Here is a 23,002-nt window from a genome sequence, read left to right on the forward strand (position 1 = left end):
ATTTAAACCTCCAATCTAGTAATAGAAAAGCATGATTTCAACCTTTCAAACAATAACTGGCCCTATAAAGTTGTCTCTTCATGTACCGCTAATCCAAGAACATGGCCATTAAACCTCCAATAAAAGTTACCAACGTTCAGTGCTAAATTTTTCAAGGAAACATTTTATAGTTAACATAGACAGGTAAAATGAGCATGAGTGCACATTCTATCATCTTCATTAGAAGGACTAGCCCTAAAAGGCAAGCTAAAAATAAATACATACCTTGTCTTCTCTAATCCACTTATAAAATGGAAGGCTATGACTATTTACCAGTATATTAAACCGAAGGCTGTGACCATTTAAATTAAACTAAAGAAGAAAATTAGTCAGATAGATTCCTGAGAACAAAGGATTGGAGCCAAAGGTGTACTCCCCGGAACAAACAGAAAGGAGACAATTTTCATCGATTCACCCTCCTCACTATACACCCATGTACTACCTCTCACAGATATTGAGTGTTCTCCAGTCATTCAGTCCAGACTATGGTGGAGAGGTGGGGAGGATAGTGAGAACTATCTCTCCCTATTTCGCTCACCTCTGCTGGATGAAAGGCCCATCTGAGATTGGAAGGGCATCTCTAGATCCAGGCCAGATTTTCAGTTATTTGCCATGCAAATGGAAACTGTTTTAATCTCTGATTGGGAAGCATGACAACACTTTTCCTACTTTGTTTCAGCAAACTGTGCAGATTGACTTCACTTCCTTCTCACAAAAAATAACAATTCAAAATTGCAAACTGGAAACTTCAAAAGAGTTGAAAAATAATACGCTGAACTGTTGTTCTTTAATTTGCCTTTTGAAATGTGCTACATATATTGGTATAGGTTAGACACGTTGATATAAACTCAGTACACTATCAAAGAAATATAATAAATTCACAATGTCAGATATTTCTCACTTCAATAATTTTAACCAAGGAACTTCAACAGTACTGACAGGAAGTATGTACAGTGGTCCCTCGACTTACGAACTTAATCCATTCCGAATGCACATTCGTAGGTCAAAAAGTTCGGAAGTCGAAATGCAGCTTCCCATAGGAAAAAAAATATTCGGAAAAATTAGTAAGTCGGAAAAAAATGCATGTAAAAATTAGTAAGTCGGGAAAAACGCATTTAAAGCCGCCAACGGTTTCCATTCCCATGTAGAAAAATTCATAAGCATGCGGCCATTTGTCCCGTTCGTAAGTCGAAACCTACGGATGTCGAGTAATTCCTAAGTCGAGGGACCACTGTAACTCAAACGTCATTTATCTGTTCAACTTACAGTATTAGTTGAATCTTCTTGTAAAATCCTGTCATATAGCTGGATGGCATCATCATACCTGTTATAAGGCACAAACAAAATATTTGCAGCTTAATTCAACAGAGTTCTTAGCAACTCCATATAGAACCTTTCACCCCAACCCAGCAAAAGACGCACTGGGGCACAACTGGTGCACACCAGGTTCCATTGAACTGATTGGAAATATATTCAAGATTCAAAACTCACCCCTCTGCATGTGCGAATCATTGAACGTGATTCAACCTGGATGGTAAACTCTGTTCAACATCTTGCTCATTGTGTTCAAATTTTGTTTTACTTTTCAATGTGATTTCTTTATTGTTTGTGATTACTTTTGTTATATTTATAATTATGTAAATCGTTTCATGTTGTAAGCTGCCTCCAGCATGGTTTTTAACATACATACAACTAAAATGATAATGATGATGTAAATCCATGGGTGAGTTTTGGTGGGTTTGATTCTTGTTTTCCATTACTGAAAAACTGTTCTAAGCTGTCTTGAACATCATTTGATTTCAAAGTAATGGGCTATGAATCTTAAAACTAAATAAAAATATACTTTTATCATCAGCTTTACTTTCTGGCCAAGACAATAAAGACAAGGGCTTCAAGATACTGGATCAGTCAGTACTCAGTCAGTACTATATACTCTGGGCACAAGATTTAGGACATGACATACAAATGGAAGACTGGGGAAAATTATGGAAAGTGGATTTAAAATTTACTGATTGTATAACTCTGAAAGAGAATTATATGAAAATGATGTATCAATGGTATATGACTCCTGTTAAACTTGCAAAAATGTATAGAACAAGTTCCAATAACTGCTGGAAGTGTAAAGAGAAAGAAGGTATGTTTTATCATATGTGGTGGAATTGTAAAGTTACCAAGAAATATTGGGAAATTATACTTAATGAATTGAAAAAGATGTTTAAAATAACTTTTGTTTAAAAACCAGAAGCTATCTTGTTACGTATTATAGGGCAGGAATTGACAAAAGAGCAGAAGACGTTATTCATGTACGCTACAACAGCGGCTAGAATTTTACTAGCCCCAAAATGGAAAGCTGACAAGATGCCAACAAAAGAAGAATGTAAAGGCAAACTCATGGAATACGCAGAAATGGCAAAACTCATGGGACAGCTCAGAGACAATGACAACAAAGACTTTTAAAAAGACTGGGAACCGTTTATGCCAGGTGCGACGTACCCAAGGACTTTGCCACCAATTAATATGTGACAAACCCAGTCCCAGCGTTGTCACTAAACTTTCGGGGATCTTTCTTAATATGTGACGAAATGTCCTCCCTCTCTAATACTAAAAATGCGCCACAGGAATCCAGGGGTGAAACCACCACCACCCACTTCTCCTGCCGCCTTAAAATAAACCCGTTACTTGGGTTCCTTAGTAAAGAGAGTCTTCCAGCTTACGTGGCCTGGTATCTTGATAAACTCCAGGCTGTTTGACGGACTAACCTCTTGCCTACAGTAAAGGGTCTCAGTCAGATTGATTCCCCACTGCAAAAGTTTGCCCTTTCCACTCTGGCAACTTTGTAGCACCCCAGGTTATCCTCCTAAGCCTCCTCCGTGTAACTCTAAGACACAAACTGTTGCCTCTATTCCCGAGGTAAGTTTTGTCCTCTATTGAGCCACCACTTCTGTGAGTTTAGATACCCAGCTGGAATAACTAAGCACATCCACTAACATTTAAGAAAGGTTTATTTAGTCTAGATGACTTTTAAATGCGTAATGGTTTCATGTGTACAGGCTCTTAGATCATATTCTTAGTTTCAATTAACAATGGCTAGATAATATAATTCAATTAAACTCCTCAGAACACTTTAAGATCTCCTACGCCTACCCACACTCTCCCTCGCTCCCACAACCCTCTCCCAGAATTAACTGCCTCCCATTCCTTTTAAACTCCTGACAGTCCCGCCCCTCAGGAATGGAATGCGTCATTTATCCAGGAGGTTGGGGTTTAACTCCCTGCACCCTGGAGTTCTTTTGCCCACCAGGCCAATCCGTCACACCAGGCATGTCCAAAGTTCATTTTGGGGGCCTAATCCAGCCCGCTGGTTGATTTAATCCAGCGCCTGTGTCAGTTTATTTCCTGGGGTAGAATCCTAAAAAAAAAAACTCAACAACTTCAATCCTACAATCCTAAAAAAAGGTCAACGACTTTGGTTGACCCTTTGGTCATCCCCCACGGCCCTTCACTTCATCTAATCTGGCCCTCTTTGAAAAAAAGTTTGGACACCACTGGTTTGTGCTGTATTTACAGAAGGGTCATTCCACGTCAGTTCAACATGGTCATGCCATCCACCGTCTCGGATTTTGATGAAACTTAGTGTACACCCTTCCGTTATGGTTGAAAGAAACCTCTTTAAAAACTTCCCCCTCTATCTCAAACGGTTTTAATTTTATAGCACTTCAAAGTTTTGTGAAATCTGTGTTCCTATCCCTCTTGAAATCCACGGCCTTGTGTGCATTTTATTTATTTTTCCTTCATAACCAATGATCAGATCTCTTTGAAATTTTACAGAGTTCAATAACATGATGAGGATTTCAGGAAAAAATACACCAGCACTCAAAAGATTTTATAAATGCCTTCAAAATATATAAATGTAGCTTTATTGGTGGAAAAACTAGGTTTAGAAAACCTAAATTTTCAGTGTTAGGGCACAATGCAATCAAAAGTTTTTGATGGTGAAAATTATTGCAAAGACAGGCTCTTTCTCAACAAAGAATAAAATTTATGGGTCTCTTATGTCTTGTAACAAAATTTTACATTTTTTGGACATCGTGGGGGAAAATGGCTACTGGGTACAACTTTCCTACAATCCATAGCTGTAAAAGAAAAAAATCAATGAAACAAAGTTGTTCATCTTAAAATCTAAAAGAATATTGGTTATTACAGGTGTTTTACAATATTCCAAATCTACACTCGAGTAGATCAAATTATCTTATGAAGAAGGAACACCAATGAAAGAAAGTGACTGTTATTGCAGTCCAAGGTGGTTAATACATTTTAGAAACTATGTACAGCAATTTTTTAAAGTGTCTTATGTAACAACTATATCAAATTCTCTAAAATATTTCCATCCTAAAGTTTATTTGTACACAAGTGACAATCCTATCTCCATGTGCACAGAATTTACTCCCTTCACAGAGATGTTGATTGTGGCAGTTTTTTTTTTAATGTAGTGTCTGGAAAAGATTTTTAAAAATTTAGTTACCTCTCCATGGCTTCAAATCTCATGCCTGTTAACCGCTTAACTCTATGGCTCCCAGGGAATTGCCGTCTTAGCTCTTGAAGACAAAACTGTATTTTTTAAGAATAACACAAAGAAAAAGGAAGAGGTAAAAAACGCAGTTTTCTTTCAAGTTGGAAACCAAAATCTGAGTGATGTTTATTTGAGAACAGTAACTGAGAAGCTCATTTGGCAGCAGTCTCGCTTAACACAACACTAAAGTACCATATCAACACTTCTTCAGCAATGTTTTGAGAGATACCAGGACACATAGACAGAACCCAGATTTCATGCTACAAAAATATCCTGTAGTCAGTAAAAATAAAAAAAGACACCCCACTCCCAAACAACCCTACAATTTATAAACAAGGTAATTCTTTTGAGCTTCAACCACATAATGCAATTTGCACTCCTGTTGAGAGTTATGCAATGCAGAGAAATTAAGCCCTTAATTGACTAAATCTACAACCTAGAAAGTGACTTTTGAACAGTTTATTACTGTTTTGAACAGTGATGAAGCAATCATGATGTACCAAAGGAAGGTGAGAGAAGGCACTAGCCAATAAAGGTAACAAGAACGTATATCAAAGTTTTAGTAATAACAACAAAGAAGTGTTCCTTGCAAATCAACTCTATGGCCAATGTGATACTCTCTTTAATGGTGGAACTCCCAACTCCCATCAGCCCCAACCAACACAGCAAATGGTCAGTGATCATGAGAAGCGAAGTTCAACAACATCTAGGAGGTGACATGTTGGACATTCGAGTATTGTAAGAAGTATGGTTTCAGACCCTGCACAAATTGCATTTAACCAAGGTAGCCCAAACTCATGACAGACTTTCCTACTTTCCCCCCTTCTATTCTATTTTCTCATTTAAGGGGGAGGGCAGGCAGAAAGGAAATGAATAATAAACATTAAAGGAAACGGCAAACAAGGCCCTACTTTCATCTAAGGCAAAGAAAATGCAGACATGATCTTTTCACTCACAAGTATTGCAGGTGGCTGTCCCATTCCCAAGCAGCCGTGAATTTGACCTCACGGTGTGCTCTTTTGCCACTGTCTGTCAAACGAAGGATCTTTATTTGTGAACTAAGGCCATGCATGGAGGGAGAGAGATACTGCAACAAGCTATGAGCAGCCATTATGTGGTAGAAACAATCCTCAAAACTATGATGAATAGCAAATAGAAATTGCAACACACTTCATCTGGAACCAATGGCCCCAATTTTTTCATAACAGAAGCCTCACATTTGTTGACTTTCCTAGTCAGGAAGTTAAGGGTGCAAACCCCATTCTGGAATCAGGTGCCTGCAGCTGTGGCAAAAGATTAGTCAGAATTATAGCTACTTTGAACGTTCTTTCAACGAAGTATGTGGAACAATAAAAATCACAAGCTTTCATTAAGCCTTTAAACTGTTCTCGGTGTGGAGACCAAATAGTCATAGTGCTTGCATCATGCTGTGTTTCTTATAGGACACTTTGGGGCCAGAAGTTCAAACTTAAAAACTACTGCAGCAATTATGAGCGTGTTTTTTTAAAAAAACAAACAGGTGTGAATTTGTTTGTTGGTTCCTTTAGGAAACCCTTCAATAAAACGAAGGGAAATGCTCTTCATATCTATTTTTATATGTGTTCTAAAAAATTCCAGATAATTTCATTACTACCACCATATTAAAACATGATCATCATCAGCGCAACATAGAAGTTTAATGCAACTTTCTGCCTTCAAACTTTCTTGCTGATCCTGTGAAGCCACAGGGAACTAAGAGGATGATTTTGAAGGTAACTACTTTATGCTGGCACCCTTACAGCAGAACTTTCTAGGATTAATCCTCGCCCATCTTGACTTGTAAGAGCCACCAAGGGTGGGTGGGTCGGCTGGCTGGTTGGGTCTTGGGATTTGTGATTCACTGTGAGCTGCATGTTAAAGAAGAATTTGAGCAACCATTCTTGGAGAAGGGCCCACCAGACCCAGACAACTGTGCCAAATACCAATTAGTTGCCAATATGCCTTTTTGTGATAAGATGCTCTAGTGGGTGGTGGTCATACAACTCTAAGGCCTCTTGGATGAAGCAGGTTATTTAGATATGATTTCATGTTAGGGTTTGGTACAACACTACCTTTGGCCACTGTGATTCTAGGTGAGAGTGCACAACATGCAACCATGTTGATTCCCCTGGCCTTCTCAGCAGCCTTTGATACCAGTAACCATGGTATCCCCTCCAGACGAACCATCTGGGGTTAGAACTGGAGGAATTGCACTGCAGGCTTCTGTCCCTACCTTGACAATCAGTTCCAGAAGATGGTACCCAAAATATTATTACTCTTCCATGGTGTAAGATTACACTATGGTGATCCACAATACTCCATTTTGTCCTGATACTATCAAAAGAAGATGCTGAGTGAGGTGTCATCAGTATTTCTCTATTTTATCATATCCAGATGAAGCTGCAGATGTGCTAAATTACTGCCTGCAATCAGCAATGGACCAGTTGGGGGACAATAAGCTGAAACGGCAGCTTATTGTTGTTTAGTCGTGTCCGACTCTTCGTGACCCCATGGACCATAGCACGCCAGGCACTCCTGTCTTCCACTGCCTCCCGCAGTTTGGTCAGACTCATGTTCGTAGCTTCGAGAACACTATCCAACCATCTCGTCCTCTGCCGTCCCCTTCTCCTTGTGCCCTCAATCTTTCCCAACATCAGAGTCTTTTCCAAGGATTCTTCTCTTCTCATGAGGTGGCCAAAGTATTGGAGCCTCAGCTTCACGATCTGTCCTTCCAGGGAGCACTCAGGGCTGATTTCCTTCAGAATTGATAGGTTTGATCTTCTTGCAGTCCATGGGACTCTCAAGAGTCTCCTCCAGCACCATAATTCAAAAGCATCACTTCTTCGGCGATCAGCCTTCCTTATGTTCTGGGGTTACACTATCCCTAAAAGATCAGATTCATAGTTTGGGTGCTATTAAACCTGGTGGCATATTTGTATGCTCAAGTGCCCTTTGTAGCTTGAAGCCAACTGAGTTGTATCTCATGCTGACGTATTGATGGATGGTTCCTTGATCCAGCAGAGGACTCCATCAGCAGAACAGGGAGAGAGAGGCTTCCCCTACTGCCGTGTCCTTGAGGGGTGAGTGAGAGAGAATGGGACCTGCAAGGATTATGGTGAATATGTGAAAATCACCTTGCTTCTTCAGAGTCCCAATCTGGATCAAACAGCCTTCCATCATGGACAGACCCACTGCCCCTGAAGCAATCAGAGATTGTATTTGGTCCATTTCTAGCTTCTAATTATAAGAAGACCAACTACTTTTGATTTTACTTTATTAAACTGAGTTTCAAAGAAAAATAAACCCACTTCCTTTATTATCACCTCAGGTCATCTTGAACTCAGTTTACATATACACAAAAACACTGTCCTAGTTTATTTGAAATATTTCAAAAGTAGTTTCCACTGAAGACAGAAAGGATATGAGTGCATGCATGATGTGATGCAATACAAAAGGGTCCCCCTTCTAAAAACCCTTTATGTTGTAAAACATGCTTATCATTCTCCACATCTTGCTCTGTATACAGCTGGTAGGACAGATTTTGGTTGAAAATTAGAAAACTATTAACAGTAAGTTTTATGACAGTAGAACCATTCCTAGGGTATGGGCTCTATCCCACCATAAGTCTTCAAGCAAAGGTTGGATAGCCAACTATTATGAATGCTCTAGCTCTGGATTTGTCTCATCAAGGAAGGAGCGGAACAGATGGCTTACGTACCCCTTCCAACTCCATGATTCTATCATTGCTTTCTTTTTATTGGGTGATACTGGCAAGATCTCATGAATGAACAGTGATGTTAACTGCATCTCACTTTCTACAAAGCCAGCCATATTTGAAATATCAGAATGAGATATTCTAATATAATAATATTGTTCCAAAACTGTGTTCATAAGGTATTGATAAAGCAAAACAACTCTCTTATTCTTGAAATTACAACTAGCTTAAAAATTCATAAATGATCTTTTTCTCACATTCCCTTTATACTTTTCCTTGAGCTCACATCCACTGCCAAACTATGGAACAAACATTCAGCAAGAAAATTCTGTATACGTAATTCGAATATTTACATGGCTCTTTCACCAGAAGTTGCTGGTTAGAGAAAAAGTATCAAATTCCCTAGTTGTAGGTCTCCTCCTTTTTTACCAAAACGAAAAGGATTTCCATAATACAAACATTTCCATAGCAGCTATGCAATGAAACCCACATGCAAAACATTGACTGTAGACGCCACAGAAAAATCAGTAGATTGAGAGAGGTACCTTTCAATCATTTGAAAAGTTGACATACACTGAGATTCTATATCAACATTTTCTTTACAACATGGCAGCTAACATATTATTTTGGCACCTAAACTGCAGCAGTCTATCAGTATAAAATGGAAGCTAGTCATGAAGGAACATGACAGTTGTTAGTTGTTTCTTAAAAATAAATAGGGAAAATATGCACTCCAGCACTGAAGAGGAAGAGTGCACAAAATTAAAATTAGTAAACTGAAGTAAATGGGCATGACTAATTTAAGTTCAGAAATTTCAACGTGTCTACTACTCTAAGTAGGATTTCATTGAATACCAGCCTGTCATTCTATTCTTAAAGACCTCCATCCCCGAGAAGAACAGTGAGAGGAGCTCTTAATCCAGGCATAGGCAAACTCGGCCCTCCAGATGTTTTGGGACTACAACTCCCATCATCCCCAACCACTAGCTAGGGATGATGGGAGTTGTAGTCCCAAAACATCTAGAGGGCTGAATTTGTCTATACCTGTCTTAATCTTTGAAGAACACCAAACTTTTTAGAACTTCCTAGAACAAAAAAAAATTGCAACAGAATTTTGCAGTAGAGTGCTGGACAAATGCAATACAAAACCACTGGTGGGGAGAGATTGTCTAGCTCCCCCAAAGCACATTGTGCTATAAACTGACCATCCAGAACCACATATTTGCGCCTCCACAAAATTGTCCTGAAAAGCTTCACATTATGTAAATTAAAAAGGAACCTCCTCTCACTCAAGGCAGCCTCTCCAGATTTCATCAATTCTCTCTCTTGCTGCAGCCCTCTGTTACACACCATGCCATTCCAGAGGGTACCTTAGGCTTCAGGAGCAGCTTTTCGGGGGCATAGGGAGCTGCAGCGAGGAGGAGAGAATGGGAAAGTCCTTTGTGGCAAGCAGTGTTCCAAGCCATTACATTTGCAGCAGAGGTCAGCTGGACTACTTACCAGCGCCAAGTCATCCCGACTACAGTCCAATGCAGCAATCATCACTTGCTCGTATATTATCCAGACTAGAAAACACACAAAAATACATCTGTCATATGAAGTGAGGTAGTATGTTTTTCAAAACACCTAAAGAGCAATAAAACAAATTACATTCTCTTTCGTTTCTTATAAAATCATGAATCTGTCATAATTAGTGGTCAAAATTAATATGTGTTACTCAACACTTTTAAAAGCTATACTGTTCGCTTATGCTGCATAAGCATTTTTGTAAAGTGCTCCATATTACAATGCAATATTACTACACCAGAATAGCTATTTATGATATCAAACCAACTATGGAAATGATTCACAGCTCCCCCAATTTCAAAAAGCACTTTGGAGGTTGGGCAGAACAACAGTTTTTAGGGGACGCTTTCACCAATTCTGGTGTTCTGTTCTTCTCCAATTTTTCCTTTACATCAGGGATGGCTAAACCCTGGCCTGAGAGCTGGATCAGGACCCCAATCAATTTTTTGTAGCTCCCAGAGATATCACCAATTTTGACAGTGGTGGCACAAAGTGGGGGGAAATGTAAAGGAGATACAGCACTATGGTGGGCACAGATGTTTAAACTGAGTTTTGCATTTATGCCTGATGAGGGTGGTGAGTGAGACTGGGTAAATGGTTGTATGAATAAAGGGTATCATGTTGGCTGAAACTGTACATTATAACAGTTATATAATGCTCTCTTGTAAATGACAATGAATAATAATAAATAAAACTACCCTATTATACTGAGAGTGTTTGGCGTTCAAGAGGAAAGGCATGCACATGAAATAGACAAGTGGACAAATTTCTGTGATACACACATACTTAGAATTGTTCTGTGTAAAAACTAAAAGTTTGCCTCTCAATGAAAATCTACTTTTCCCAGACAACACAACAATCACTCTCATTTTGGCTTTTACCACTTCAGTGAATGTGTGGATATTATGTTCTATGCCTTCTTGATTAAAATCAGATTGCTTTCTTAGAATAGAAACTACATAGCCTCTGGAAACAAAAATGGATATGACACCAGGGAACATATGGAGGATTCATTCATATACATCATATGAACACTATTAATTAGGGAATCTACTGTTGTCTGTGATTCTCAGAAAAGACAAAACGAGTGAAGTAAATATGTTTCATTTATAAATTCACTAAGTGAAGGGCGATGAAAAACAGCACACTCAACTTCCCTGTTGAGATCACTGCCCTTTCTATCACCCACTGAGTTTACATTAAACTCGGGAGACAACATATGCAAGCCTGTTTTCTTGGACACTTCAAATTTTAGATCTCAAAACCAAATAAGAAAATGACTGTGCTGTGCTATTATATGCAACTTTCAGGTGTATACCGAAGCCAGGTTTGGGGAACCTTTGGCCCTCCAGATGTTGCTGAACTACAACTCTCATCATCCTTGGCCATTGGGCATGCTTGCTAGGGCTAATGGGCATTGCAGTTCAGTAACATCTGAATGGACAGAATTTCCCCACTAAGTTGTTTTCTGAAAAAAATATTCTAATGCTCATCATTATGAGATATATTAGTAATATATTTTGATAACATCCCAAACTGAAAGACCTCTGGTTGAGTGTTCTAAGAAATGAACCCATTTCAGAAATATTGCTCCCCTCTCTCTCTTTGTATAATGTCAGTGTTACTGAGACCAAAACTTCCTAAAATTAAATAAAGAAGGGTACACCCGTTCTGATCTTTGAGACCTTTGCCAAAAATGAACTGCTCATACTGTCTGAATTAGGTTAACTAAGTTATAGAAAGGAAAGAAAGAGAAAGTAGAATGAGCTCATTAAAAACAAATCACTGATACTTATTCCCTTCCTGCCTACATAAGAGCCTTAGTCAACTTTATACAGTTTTCTTGCCATAAAACACTCTGATGCTTTATCCTGTGCTTATATAAAAAGAGGTATTGCATTATTGTGACTTTCTTTTTAAACAATTCCCTTCTGGTATAAAATGCTCTGTGCCAAGTTTCTGTCTGGGGAGAATTAGTATTGTGCACTTACGATCCCCCCAAATGATGTAGAGCTATTGTATATAATGAAAATCCAGGCACGCCCTAGACTCTCATGCCTGACGCTATAATAAAAGCAACTCTTATATTGATTCCACGTAGCTGAAGTTATGGTTAAATTTCAGGAATAACCTTCTGTCTCCATTTCAAAACTTAGCCATCCTTCAAACGAGTGAAGACAACCAATGAGTGAAATTTGGCCAAGGATGCTTGGCCCAAGGGTTCTCTCAAACGTATTTGCATGACTAGCGGGCCAGGCTATACATCCAATTAGGTATACATCTCCCTGCCCACACCCTTAAGTTGGAAAGCAGATCAAGAGTCAGGAAAACTGGCAGATGTTGAGCTTTATGGGCGTACCATACATCAGCATGCACAAGAAAAGTGAAGTAAAAGAAAAATAATATTGAGGGTGTAATAGGAGAATCAATCAGGTAATAATAAAAGCAGCTGCACAGAATAAAGACGGCAAGAGATGTGAAATAGCTTTGACCTACTGTCATCGCCAAGCTTAGCTGCATATTCATGAATTAATTCTTCTCCAACTTCCACTATCTGCTCACTGTTCCGATAGTTCTCTTCCCTCCATTTCCTCATTTTATCTCGCATCTCTGAAAAATGAAAATGAAACAGTGGAATGACAATTCCTAATCAACATTTCTGAAATGAACTGGTATATGCATTTTCTGTTTGATAATAATTGTTTAAAGTTTCTAGCTTTGAAATTACGTTTGTGGAAAATAAAATAAACATTGAAACTTTTAGGTTTTCAAGTATTAGCTAATGAGTCTTATCCCTTATACGGTGGAACCTCGGTTTATGAACACCTCGGTTTACAAATTTTTTGTTTACGAACGCCGCGGTCCCATCTGGATTAATTCACTTTCCATTACTTTGAATGGGAAAGTTCGCTTCAGTTGATGAGCGCTTCAGTTTATGAACAGACTTCCGTAACCAATTACACCCATGCTTCGGGTTAAGTACGCTTCAGGTTGAGTACTCCGCGGACCCGTCTGGAACGGATTAATCCACTTTCCATTACTTTCAATGGGAAAGTTCGCTTCAGTTTATGAACGCTTCAGTTTACGAACAGACTTCCAGAACCAATTGTGTTCATAAACCGAGGTACCACTGTACAGTGAAAAAACCAGCACATCATGAACTCTCCAGCACATCTACCATTACCTTTTAATACTGATCAGTAGCATTCAAAAGTGCAAAATGTGCAATCCGTTTGCAAGCCATTTATTTATTTCATTTATTTGTTCAATGTACAACATTACAAACATGCGGTGTACAACATTACAAACATGCCTGGCTGCTAAAGACATGTAAAGATGGCCCATTCTTGTGTTGTAAGCCAAGCTGTGTCTATGAATGAGTAAGTGTGCTGATGCAGGTTGCTCAAATCACACAAGCCACACTCTTCCCTTTCTGAAGCCAGGAGAAAACAAACCCAAACAAAAAGAAATCTTGGAATCCTCTCACAGTTTATTTGGAGACAAACAAACCACAAGTGGTGGTTCACATGTAGCACTAAGCCAGCACTAATTTGTTTCTTCCTGACTTGGGATAGGGAGAAATGGGGCAGGCGTGATCTGAGCAGTGTTCACCAACCATGCCTGCTTGTTCATGTTAAGCCATAGTTTGGAGTACCATGATGGATGGATGAATCGGGCCAATGTCTAAAGTCAAAATTTTCTCCTCTTGCTCTTCAAGATCACTCTTTCAGCACTGGGGTAACTGATCATATTCAAAGCATGTGGGTGCTCACTGATTATTGTGTTGCTGCCTTTATGGATGCCAAAAACTTAATACAGTACAAAATGCTGAATTTCAGGCTTAATGCATAATGGAGTTGAACCTGTCAAGTTCTGTTTGATTTTATTATTTTTGTCATAATGCACACTTATGATTATTACTCCTTCAACTTGCCTCCTGCCTCTATGAAAGATTTGGCTGTATTTTGTAATTGCTTTGGGTAATATTTCCCAACACAAACATATAACGGAACATGCTTTGAGTCTTGAAGAGAAGTAGGAATAAGTTTCATCTCAAAACGAGTATATACTATTATTGCTTCATTGTGTTAGCTACGAAACAGATCGTTTTCTTCTATTGCCTCATCTGGGAACTCTTGGATTGTTTTCATTATTCCTATAAACTACAGATTATTGCAAGGCCGTTGGTTGCTTTCTATTTCAGTAAGAATTATAAAATTGGAATAGCAATGTATATAGATATTTTCACTACTATTCCCTAAACTAATATAAAAGTATGGTCTGAGGGAGTATACAAAAATTAAAATTATATCTAAAATTAATATGGCAACATTTATGTACACATTTAACTATTTTTTTAAATAGGGTGATCATTACACTTCATGAACATTACATCATCTATTATGAGGAAAAGACCAATGGGGAAGTTTTAAATCCTTATTAATCACACTTTCAAAGCATCCAAAATCACACAGAAAAAAGCAGTGTCTGAATAAATAATTGACAAGAACACAGAAAGCTAGACTACAAAAAAGCATGGCAGTTTGAGTTGAAAAATATGTACAGTATAAATAACCAAACAGCACTGGCAGCAGACATAAAAATCCACCTCAAACTCAAGGTGATATAATCAATCAATCAATCAAGGTGGACCTGAAAGTCATTATGAACTCAAAATGTTATATCTTGCCCAATTATGCCTTTTTTCACCCTTTATAAATTGCCTACATAAGGATGTTGCCACACTGCAATTTGCTTGAGCACGGACAGGTGGTGCTACGAACTACACAGAGTGACCATAGCTCACCAGCCCGCCTCCCTTAGTGGCAGGGGCACTGAAGAGAGAAGTAATGGTCTAACAAACCATGGAGGAACACTGAAGACAGGCTGGGGCAGCTCCCCAGGAACTGCTTCCCAGTCTTGCTTTGATGCCACCCGCCACTTCCCTCCAACTCTCCACCACCGATGGAAACTGCTGTCCAGTTGCAGGTCACTTACCAAGAAGGGGAGGCATATAGCACAAGGAGTTTGAGGCACTGCACGGTGGCAGGAGAGTCAGATTGGCTCTGACATCATGCATCAAGCTCCCCATGCCTTGCTCTTCCCCTTCATGTTAAGCAATGGAGCCCATAGTGTTGGGAAGCCAGGAAAGCAATGGAGCCCCACACTCACTGCCTCATTGGCTGCCACTGGAGTGTAAGGGAAGCAGGGAGGTTGTGAGTCATAAAGGGGGAGGCAGTGTTTGAAACTCGCATTGTTACAGGCGCATTTTGCGGCAGGGAATTTCATTAGTGCAAGCACTTTCTGAGCTCTGGGTGCAGTACTGCACCTAAGATTTCAGATTAAAACTGCAGAGTGGAAGGGAGGGAGGAGCTTTTTCGGCCTCCCCACTTCCAGCTACTTTCTGAAGACCGGAGAACAGATCTTTATTAGGGGGGGTGGGCAAGGGAAGGACTAGACCATGTGAAAAAAATAACATAATATTTTAGCTGCAGTTCATTCATTTTCAGCTTTGTGCTCTTGTTATAAAAAGTGTGCCTAGATATTCCGTTGTTGCACTCATAACCTAGGTTAAAGGTGCCATTTAGCTCCTAGTTTTCATATATCAGTTTCTAAATTGGGGGGGGGGGAGGCAAGAGTGGTGGTTGGCAAGTTAGATGGGGTCAGCAACACAAGCACAGACACAGCCCTTTATCTTGAATAGAGAGAGAGATATTAATGATCAATTTTACATGATGAAAAAGCCATAGGGACTTCTTTGATTTGTTTTAGTAGGCCTATACAGTGGTACCTCTAGTAATGAACTTAATTCATTCTGGAGGTCCGTTCTTAACCTGAAACTGTTCTTAACTAGAGGTTTGCTTTCGCTAATGGGGGCCTCTTGCTGCCGCCAGCACATGATTTTCGTTCTCATCCTGGGACAAAGCTCTCAACTCGAGGTAACCCTTCCAGGTTAGCGGAGTTTGTAACCTGAAGCGTTTGTAACCTGAGGCATTTGTAACTCGAGGTACCACTGTATTTTATAGACATCTTAAATGCAAAACAACTTATATTTTTATTACATTTTAATAGAAAAAGACAAGACTGAAGCTGTTGGTCTTCCTGTCACTTCAAAAGAATGTGATTGAATCTCAAATGTAGTGCAAGGAGTGACAGTCCAAACATACACAAAATAATGGAAGTTTCCTCCATGAATTTACTCAGCCACTATTAAAGCCTCCATGCCATTATATCTCTCAAATGTAATAATGACTGAATATTAAAGTATAGGGTATCTAGTGATGGAAAAATTTGAGACAGGCCATGTTTTGTCATTTGATCACTTAATATAAGAAACAAACACATTAAATGTCTGACAGTGTTAGCCTTGTACATGTTTATTTAGAAGGAAGGGTCCCTCCCAAGTGATCATGCAGAAATTGCAGCCTAGTACAGCCTGGTGATTTCTGTAAGGAAACAATATCAACTTTCAGCTTGTCACAATGGTGGTACTGGCCCAGATCTGATGATGTCAGCCAAATTTAATCATGAAAACAAGTTGTGGAATTAAGTTTCAAAGCTACTGCCCTGGTTTGCAAGTAATGGCTTGCTAGTGCTCTACGGTAGTTTATTTCCTCACAGTGTGGCAAACGGAGGAGGGGACGGGTGCAATGTTAGCAGTGTGCACCAGGATGCTTCCTGACTTCTGGTAAATTCTTGGCAGTAACTCCTGGAAGGGCCTGGGAGGACGGGACCCTGACTGACTCCAGCTATAAAAGTTGTGGATGCTGAAGAGACGAGGGAACATCTTGGCTGTCTCTTAGGGCAGACCCAGGTCACTCAGCCTGTGCTTCCACAGCCAAGGCCCGCTATGAACTACCATTGGCAGGACTGGTAGCAACAGCAGCAGTTCTATGCTTATGATAATACTTTATTCTTAGTTATGATATTTAACATTTGCATTTTACATCTGACTTCCTTTGTTCCTTAGTTTCCAGCTCATTATGTTGCTTTGAAGGTACTATACTTTATATTTGACTTTCTTCGGTAATGTTTTATTCTGGACTGTTTTATTTGATGTTCTAATATGTTGTAAACAACTTTTTTCTCTTAAAAATATAAAGCAGGAGAGAAATGAAATGAATACTAATAATTCTGGCTTGTTATTACATGCCTATCAGGCCACTGAATGACTCAAGAAATCCTCACAAATAATTTTTGTACACTGTGTTAAATTCTGTACTTCTTTTCCTATACTGTACTTTCATAGGCTACAATCTGAATATTGTTTCCAACTCTCTAGGCAACCTTGGCTCGCCAGATGTTTTGGAACTACAACTCCCATGATTCCTAGCTAACAGGGCCAGTGGTCAGGGATCATGGGAGTTGTAGTTCCAAAACATCTGGAGAACCAAGGTTGCCTATGCCTGCTCTAAAAGAAAGAAAAAACATTACACATATTTCATCCAGGTTGCTCTATCTGGTCCTCCTCAGGACTTGGCACATGCCACATCCTTCTCCCTTTTAATTAAGATGAAGAATAAAAGTAGAGACATGCAGAGGAGGAAGCACTGTACTAATGACTTCGATTAGACTTGCATAGACTGCGCCCTAAAAAAGTTGATCATGGAATCAACTGGAGAGGCAAGAAAGCTTCCTTCAGAAAGTGGAAGACTTGCTCAAATAAGGAGAACAAAAAGGAACACAAACTTAGGCAAAATAAATACAAGCAGACAATAAGGGATGAAAAACAAATGAGTGCACTGCTAAAAACCATCAAAATAAAATCTTTAAGTATAGTACATTAGAAGCAGGAAGCCGGATAAGGAAATGGTTGAACCTCTAGACAACAAGGGAGTCAAAGGTGTGCTAGAAGAAAGGGATACTGCAGAGAAATTGAATGAATTATTTGCATCCATCTTCACAGTGAAAGATGTAAAGTAGATCTCTGTGCCTAAACAAACCTTTTCAGGAAGGGAGTCTGAGGAACGAAGGCAAATAGTGGTGAGAGAGTTTTAGGCCTTAATGACATGTTAAAAATGGACAATTCACTGGGTCCAGACAGCAACCACTCAAGAGTTCTTAAAGAACTCACATGTGAAATATTTAATGACTGGAAAGCAATGAACAGAGGCTTTGATTAACAATGACTATATAAGCAGGCCTGGTATTATCTCGAGCATGCCCAGATGGCAATTCTGGATAACTGACAGAGCATCAACTGCATGCATTTCTGAGTGTCAACATTGTATTTGAAACTATTACAAAATCTCCATTCACAGTTTATTTTAAGAACAATACAAACTAGTTTTATGAAAGTGATTGTTCCCTGAACTACAGAAAACCTGCAACTTACGTGGGGGTTACTTTCCAGGGATCACACCTTAAACCCAGAATCACGTACAATCAAAACCCAACGGGTTCAATGGCAGGTGAGATTGCCAAAACCATTTCCCCCAGAACCCCGCCCACTTTCTGCCCCTTTTTATTAATGTTGTTTTTTGCCATGTGTGTAAAGCTGAATGTGCACAAGTTAAATGTGTATAAATTGTGGGACAACTATACACTGGTTAATTAAACTATTGATGGCATTTTAAACTGGGGGGGGGTATTGTTTTTGTTTGTTATTGTTATTGTTATGCATTTTTGTGTTTTTAGATTGTAAATTGCCCTGTGATCATCAAATGAATGGTGGTTTAGAAATTTAATAAATAATTACAACATCAATATTGCCACATTTTAGGGACCTGGAAAAACCAATGCAGCAGGAATTACCTCTGCCCAACACACACAACTGCTTCCTACAGAGGTTACCAACATGGGACACAAGCATATGGAAATATTACCCCCATTGCTCAAGTATCTTCTTAACAATACTGTAGATGCTGTTTGCATATAGGGAGCTGGCAGTTGGGTGATCTGCCTCTAGGGATTAACCTGTTTAGTCTTTTGATCCTCCATGGAATTACAATAACAAGTAATGCTAGTAATACATGACAGTACAGTGGTACCTCGGAAGTTGAACAGATTCCGTTCCGTAAGTCCGTTTCACTTCTAAAACGTTCGGAAACCAAGGTGCGGCTTCCGAGTGGCTGTGGGAAGCTCTTGCAGGCAATTGGAAGCCATTGTTGGACATTCGGGTTCCAAAAAACGTTTGCAAACCAAAAAATGTTTGCAAACATGGCGTTCGGGATCCAAGGTACGACTGTACTGTGATACTGGACAGGTTATAAAATATGTTTTAAAAATTAAATCCCATTTAAATACTGCCACTCTGAGGGAAATGGATGGCAATAATCTTCTGCATTTTATTTCTACTGCTTTGAAAGCAGATACAATTAGGTTTCCATTATGAAGTAGATAAGTATGCATATTAATAAAGAAATCTAGTTAAATCTTGTTGAACTACTTAATGATTTTTCTGCCTGTAGTAGCAACTGTAAAGCATTCTATTAGATCAGGCATCCCCAAACTTTGGCCCTCCAGATGTTTTGGACTACAATTCCCATCTTCCCCGACCACTGGTCCTGTTAGCTAGGGATCATGGGAGTTGTAGGCCAAAACATCTGGAGGGCCGCAGTTTGGGGATGCCTGTATTAGATGCTGTATAGTTTTTAATTGCATTTTTATCTAAGGAATTTAAATTGTAATACAATAAAACACAATACAAGAAATAAAAGGCAATAAAAACACAATTAAAATCATTATAAATATTTGATGCGGACATGCCACTGACAATCTGAATGAAGCTTGTGGACTACTACTGGTGGTCCACAGGCCACACTTTGGAAAACCCTGCTCTAGTTTGAATTCTTATTTAACACTCAAGTAAGAACTATATACAAGCATAAGAAATAATTCAGAAACAACAAAGAAAGCAACAGATTAGGACTGCAATCCCGCATGCCCTTAATTGGAACTCAGTGGATCTTTCTTCCAAGTAAATATGCACAAAATGAATCTGCAAGAATCTTAAGACTGACCACAGCCTCGTTGCTCTACCATAGATGTATATGCTTACAATGTAGCAGCTAAAAGTACAAGCTGAAAAACAGGAAAACCCAGGTTTTGGTTGGCCTTGGCAATCTACTTTTGTCCAAGCCTCAAGCCCTCAACTGCAATATGGAAGCAAATATATTGGACATGAAGCATTGTAAAGCTCTTCAAACATGCAGTACTGTAATGAACTCCTCTATTGCATTATTTTACTATGATTATTTGATTTGGTTTTGATTTTATTTCCTGCATTTCTATGCCACTTTCCATCCAAATGAATCCCAAAGTGGCTTACAAGAAACGAATAACAATAACAGAACAGAGTATCACAAGTCCTGTGTTAAGTCATATTATACGATTATCAAATCAAAAAGGCATTTATAATCTATAAAACAATATTAACAAAATAGCAACAAAAAGTAAGCTAAACACTATTAAGTTTATAAGCCCTACCCCCGTGACTCATAATCTTTCACTCTATTCAGTTCATTAAATTACATATACACATCCATCATAGGCAGGACCTTGATCTAAAAGAAATACTGTACCTACAACAGAGCTATACTTTAACTTATTAGTTATTAAGTTAAACCTGCGACCCATCAAGTGATGTTCAAGGCAGTCGCCAACAACTGCATGATTATAACAAAATACAACCATGTCCTTGGGTTTATTCAGCTGCTGCTCACAGGGCCTTGCTCATACATTACGTACTTATAAAGCCCCATCACTGCACCTGACATTTTACAAAGTTTCATTATCTTCTCTCTGACCCCCACTGCCAAAGTTCCCTGCCCCAAAGGGCATACAATCCCAAATTTTAACAGTAGGGGGGAGGCCGACAGCCAATGAAGTAGTGACAGTAAATGTGTAGATTTATCAATTTTTAGTTAGGAAGAAGGATGAAAGGAAATGAAGGCAGATGGGGCAAGAGTCTTCACCTTCACCTCCAAGCTCTGCATCCTCAATCTCCAATGTGGGTTTAAAGAAAAAGAAAAACCTCAATTCACTGAAAACAGGACTAGGGGTATAGCCAGGGGGGCAGCTGCCTCCCGAATCAAGTAAATAATAAAAACAAACTTAACTAAAAGTATAAATTGTGGAAAGATTTTGACAGATATTTTTGAGCACTTGGGGTCAAAAGAATGTTAATTTAAAACAACTTTTGTCCAGACATTTCATTCCGAATCTGCTAGGCAGAGCCAGGCAAAGGATGGTGACAGGGGAGTATCCTGTCCGCCTAACATACCGGTAAATCCTGGCTACGTACGCTCATGCTAGGGGGAAAGGTTAAGTTGGTCCTTGTCTCGTTGCGTTTTTGTACCTCCCTAACTGTGACTACGACAGGACAGGAGAAAAAGGAAGGCTGTAAACTCCTTGAGATCGCCATTCCGTACGTTCCTACTCGGACGTAAATCCCACCAGGTAAGCAGCCCTGCAAGGCCCACGGGGTCGAGGCCATTATGGGGTTAATTCTGTGCGTAGATCAGCTTCGAGAATGCCACCTAAAGGACTCCCAGCCCAACTACGCGGGGCGGGGAGGGGGGAGAGAGAGAGACGGTGAAGTTGCTGGGGCTTTTTCGCCTGGCGAGGGGAGGCGCTAGCAAGGCCTCGGCTATCCATCTGAAGCGGCGGCCGACTCCCCCCCCCCAAGCTGCTGTCGCTGCGCCCACACCTCACCCCGGTCCTCCCCTTCTCGCTCCCGCTAAACCAACACACACACACCACGACCAGGCGGCCGGCAAGTTACCTTCCCAAGTGACATCGTACATGTCCGAGACCTTCGCCATCTTGCCGGGTTCCCCTCCCGCCTCGCCTGCGCCACGTGACCACCCGGAGCTCCGCCCACAGAGTTTCTTGGCCTCCGCCCCGTGCTCAACCGCTAACAGATCCGAGTCTGATTGGTTGGGGGAGCTGGGGGCGGGGCTCGCGCGCGGAGGGCGGGGAAAGCGAGCGACCCTCTTCGCCTCAGGTTGGCCTTAAAAGCGCCTTTCGCTCTCGGTCACCAGTTCGCTGAGGCGGACGACCTGGGTGAAGGGTGTCGTTCATACGCGGCTTTCAATCCCAGGATTTAGAAATCGTTTTATTTAGCTGCTTGCTTCCTTAGAGGATATGTTTATTAGAAAGGGGGCGGGGGAATTCCCACAGCCACTTACGTACAGATAGTTTAAAAGGTGGGAAATATATATTCTCTGCCCTCAGGTGTAAAAGGTGGGAAATATATATTCTCTGCCCTCAGGTGTAAAAGGCAAGACACGCCACATTACCTCATAAAGGAAAAGCACATTCACAAGAGACCGCCCAGTGAATTAGATGTTACAACATGAAGTAATGGCTGTTCCCCCTTTTATTTCATATTTCATATTATTTTATTCCATAAGTTCTGAGGTGGGAAAAAGAAAAGACATGCAAGGGAAAGGGAGAGAATAGGGAGAGGGGATTCTTAATTTAATTTGCTTTGTGAAGTTATTAATTTAATTTACTATGTGAAAAATATTTTTCCCCTTCCCCCCCCCCCGAAAAAAAGCAGCACAGGCCTTTTTTCTTTTAACCTTTGGGGCTTTTTGCCTCTTTGGTGCTCACTCTTAACTGTGTTTTCTTTTGTACACCTGTGTGTATTATTTAACTCCCATCTTTCTTCACCCAAAGATGGACACTGAAGGGCTCACAAGAATCATGGAAACAGCAAACTGCAGTAGTAAGCCCATTAATGAAATACAAGCCGCACCCAGAGTCATGTAATATAGAAGTGGTGGGAAATGGCATGCAGGAGAGGAACATCAAGGTTGTTCGGAAGACACGTGACTACTGTATCCTCAAAAGTGCTGTGCAAACATGTTGCAGTGGACCCTCAAGGCTTTCCTGGTGTGCACAGAAAACTATCACCAGATCTCCCTGGAGAGCAGTGGTCCCCCTGCACAGGGCACCAAGCCAAGGGGGTGCAAAGCTATGACTTGAGAGCATGCGTAGAACAGAAGGAGAGAGGGAAGAAGACGACAAATTTTGTCCTTGCCCAGGGCAATATTATCAAAGTTTGCCTCTGCTGGAGAGTTCCTCTGGATGGCTACTCAAGGATGCAACAGAGGCACCAAAGTATGCCTATTTTGCTGCCCTCATTG

General features: G+C 40.1%; 1 protein-coding gene across 1 annotated transcript in view; it reads right to left on the reverse strand.

Annotated features, from left to right (window-relative positions):
- EMC2 (ER membrane protein complex subunit 2) overlaps window positions 1-21,718 on the reverse strand; it is a 41,330-nt gene extending 19,612 nt beyond the window's left edge. Inside the window, exons 1-5 of the mRNA XM_035125121.2 lie at window positions 21,634-21,718; window positions 12,405-12,518; window positions 9,843-9,907; window positions 4,562-4,647; window positions 1,306-1,363 (exon numbers count right to left, since the gene is read on the reverse strand). Of these exons, the coding sequence (XP_034981012.1) occupies window positions 1,306-1,363; window positions 4,562-4,647; window positions 9,843-9,907; window positions 12,405-12,518; window positions 21,634-21,673 (363 nt within the window). The 5' untranslated portion in view covers window positions 21,674-21,718. The remainder of the gene's footprint in view (window positions 1-1,305; window positions 1,364-4,561; window positions 4,648-9,842; window positions 9,908-12,404; window positions 12,519-21,633) is intronic.
- Window positions 21,719-23,002: the final 1,284 nt, after the last annotated feature.

Source organism: Zootoca vivipara, chromosome 8, assembly GCF_963506605.1.
Source record: "Zootoca vivipara chromosome 8, rZooViv1.1, whole genome shotgun sequence".
Taxonomy (NCBI): domain Eukaryota; kingdom Metazoa; phylum Chordata; class Lepidosauria; order Squamata; family Lacertidae; genus Zootoca; species Zootoca vivipara.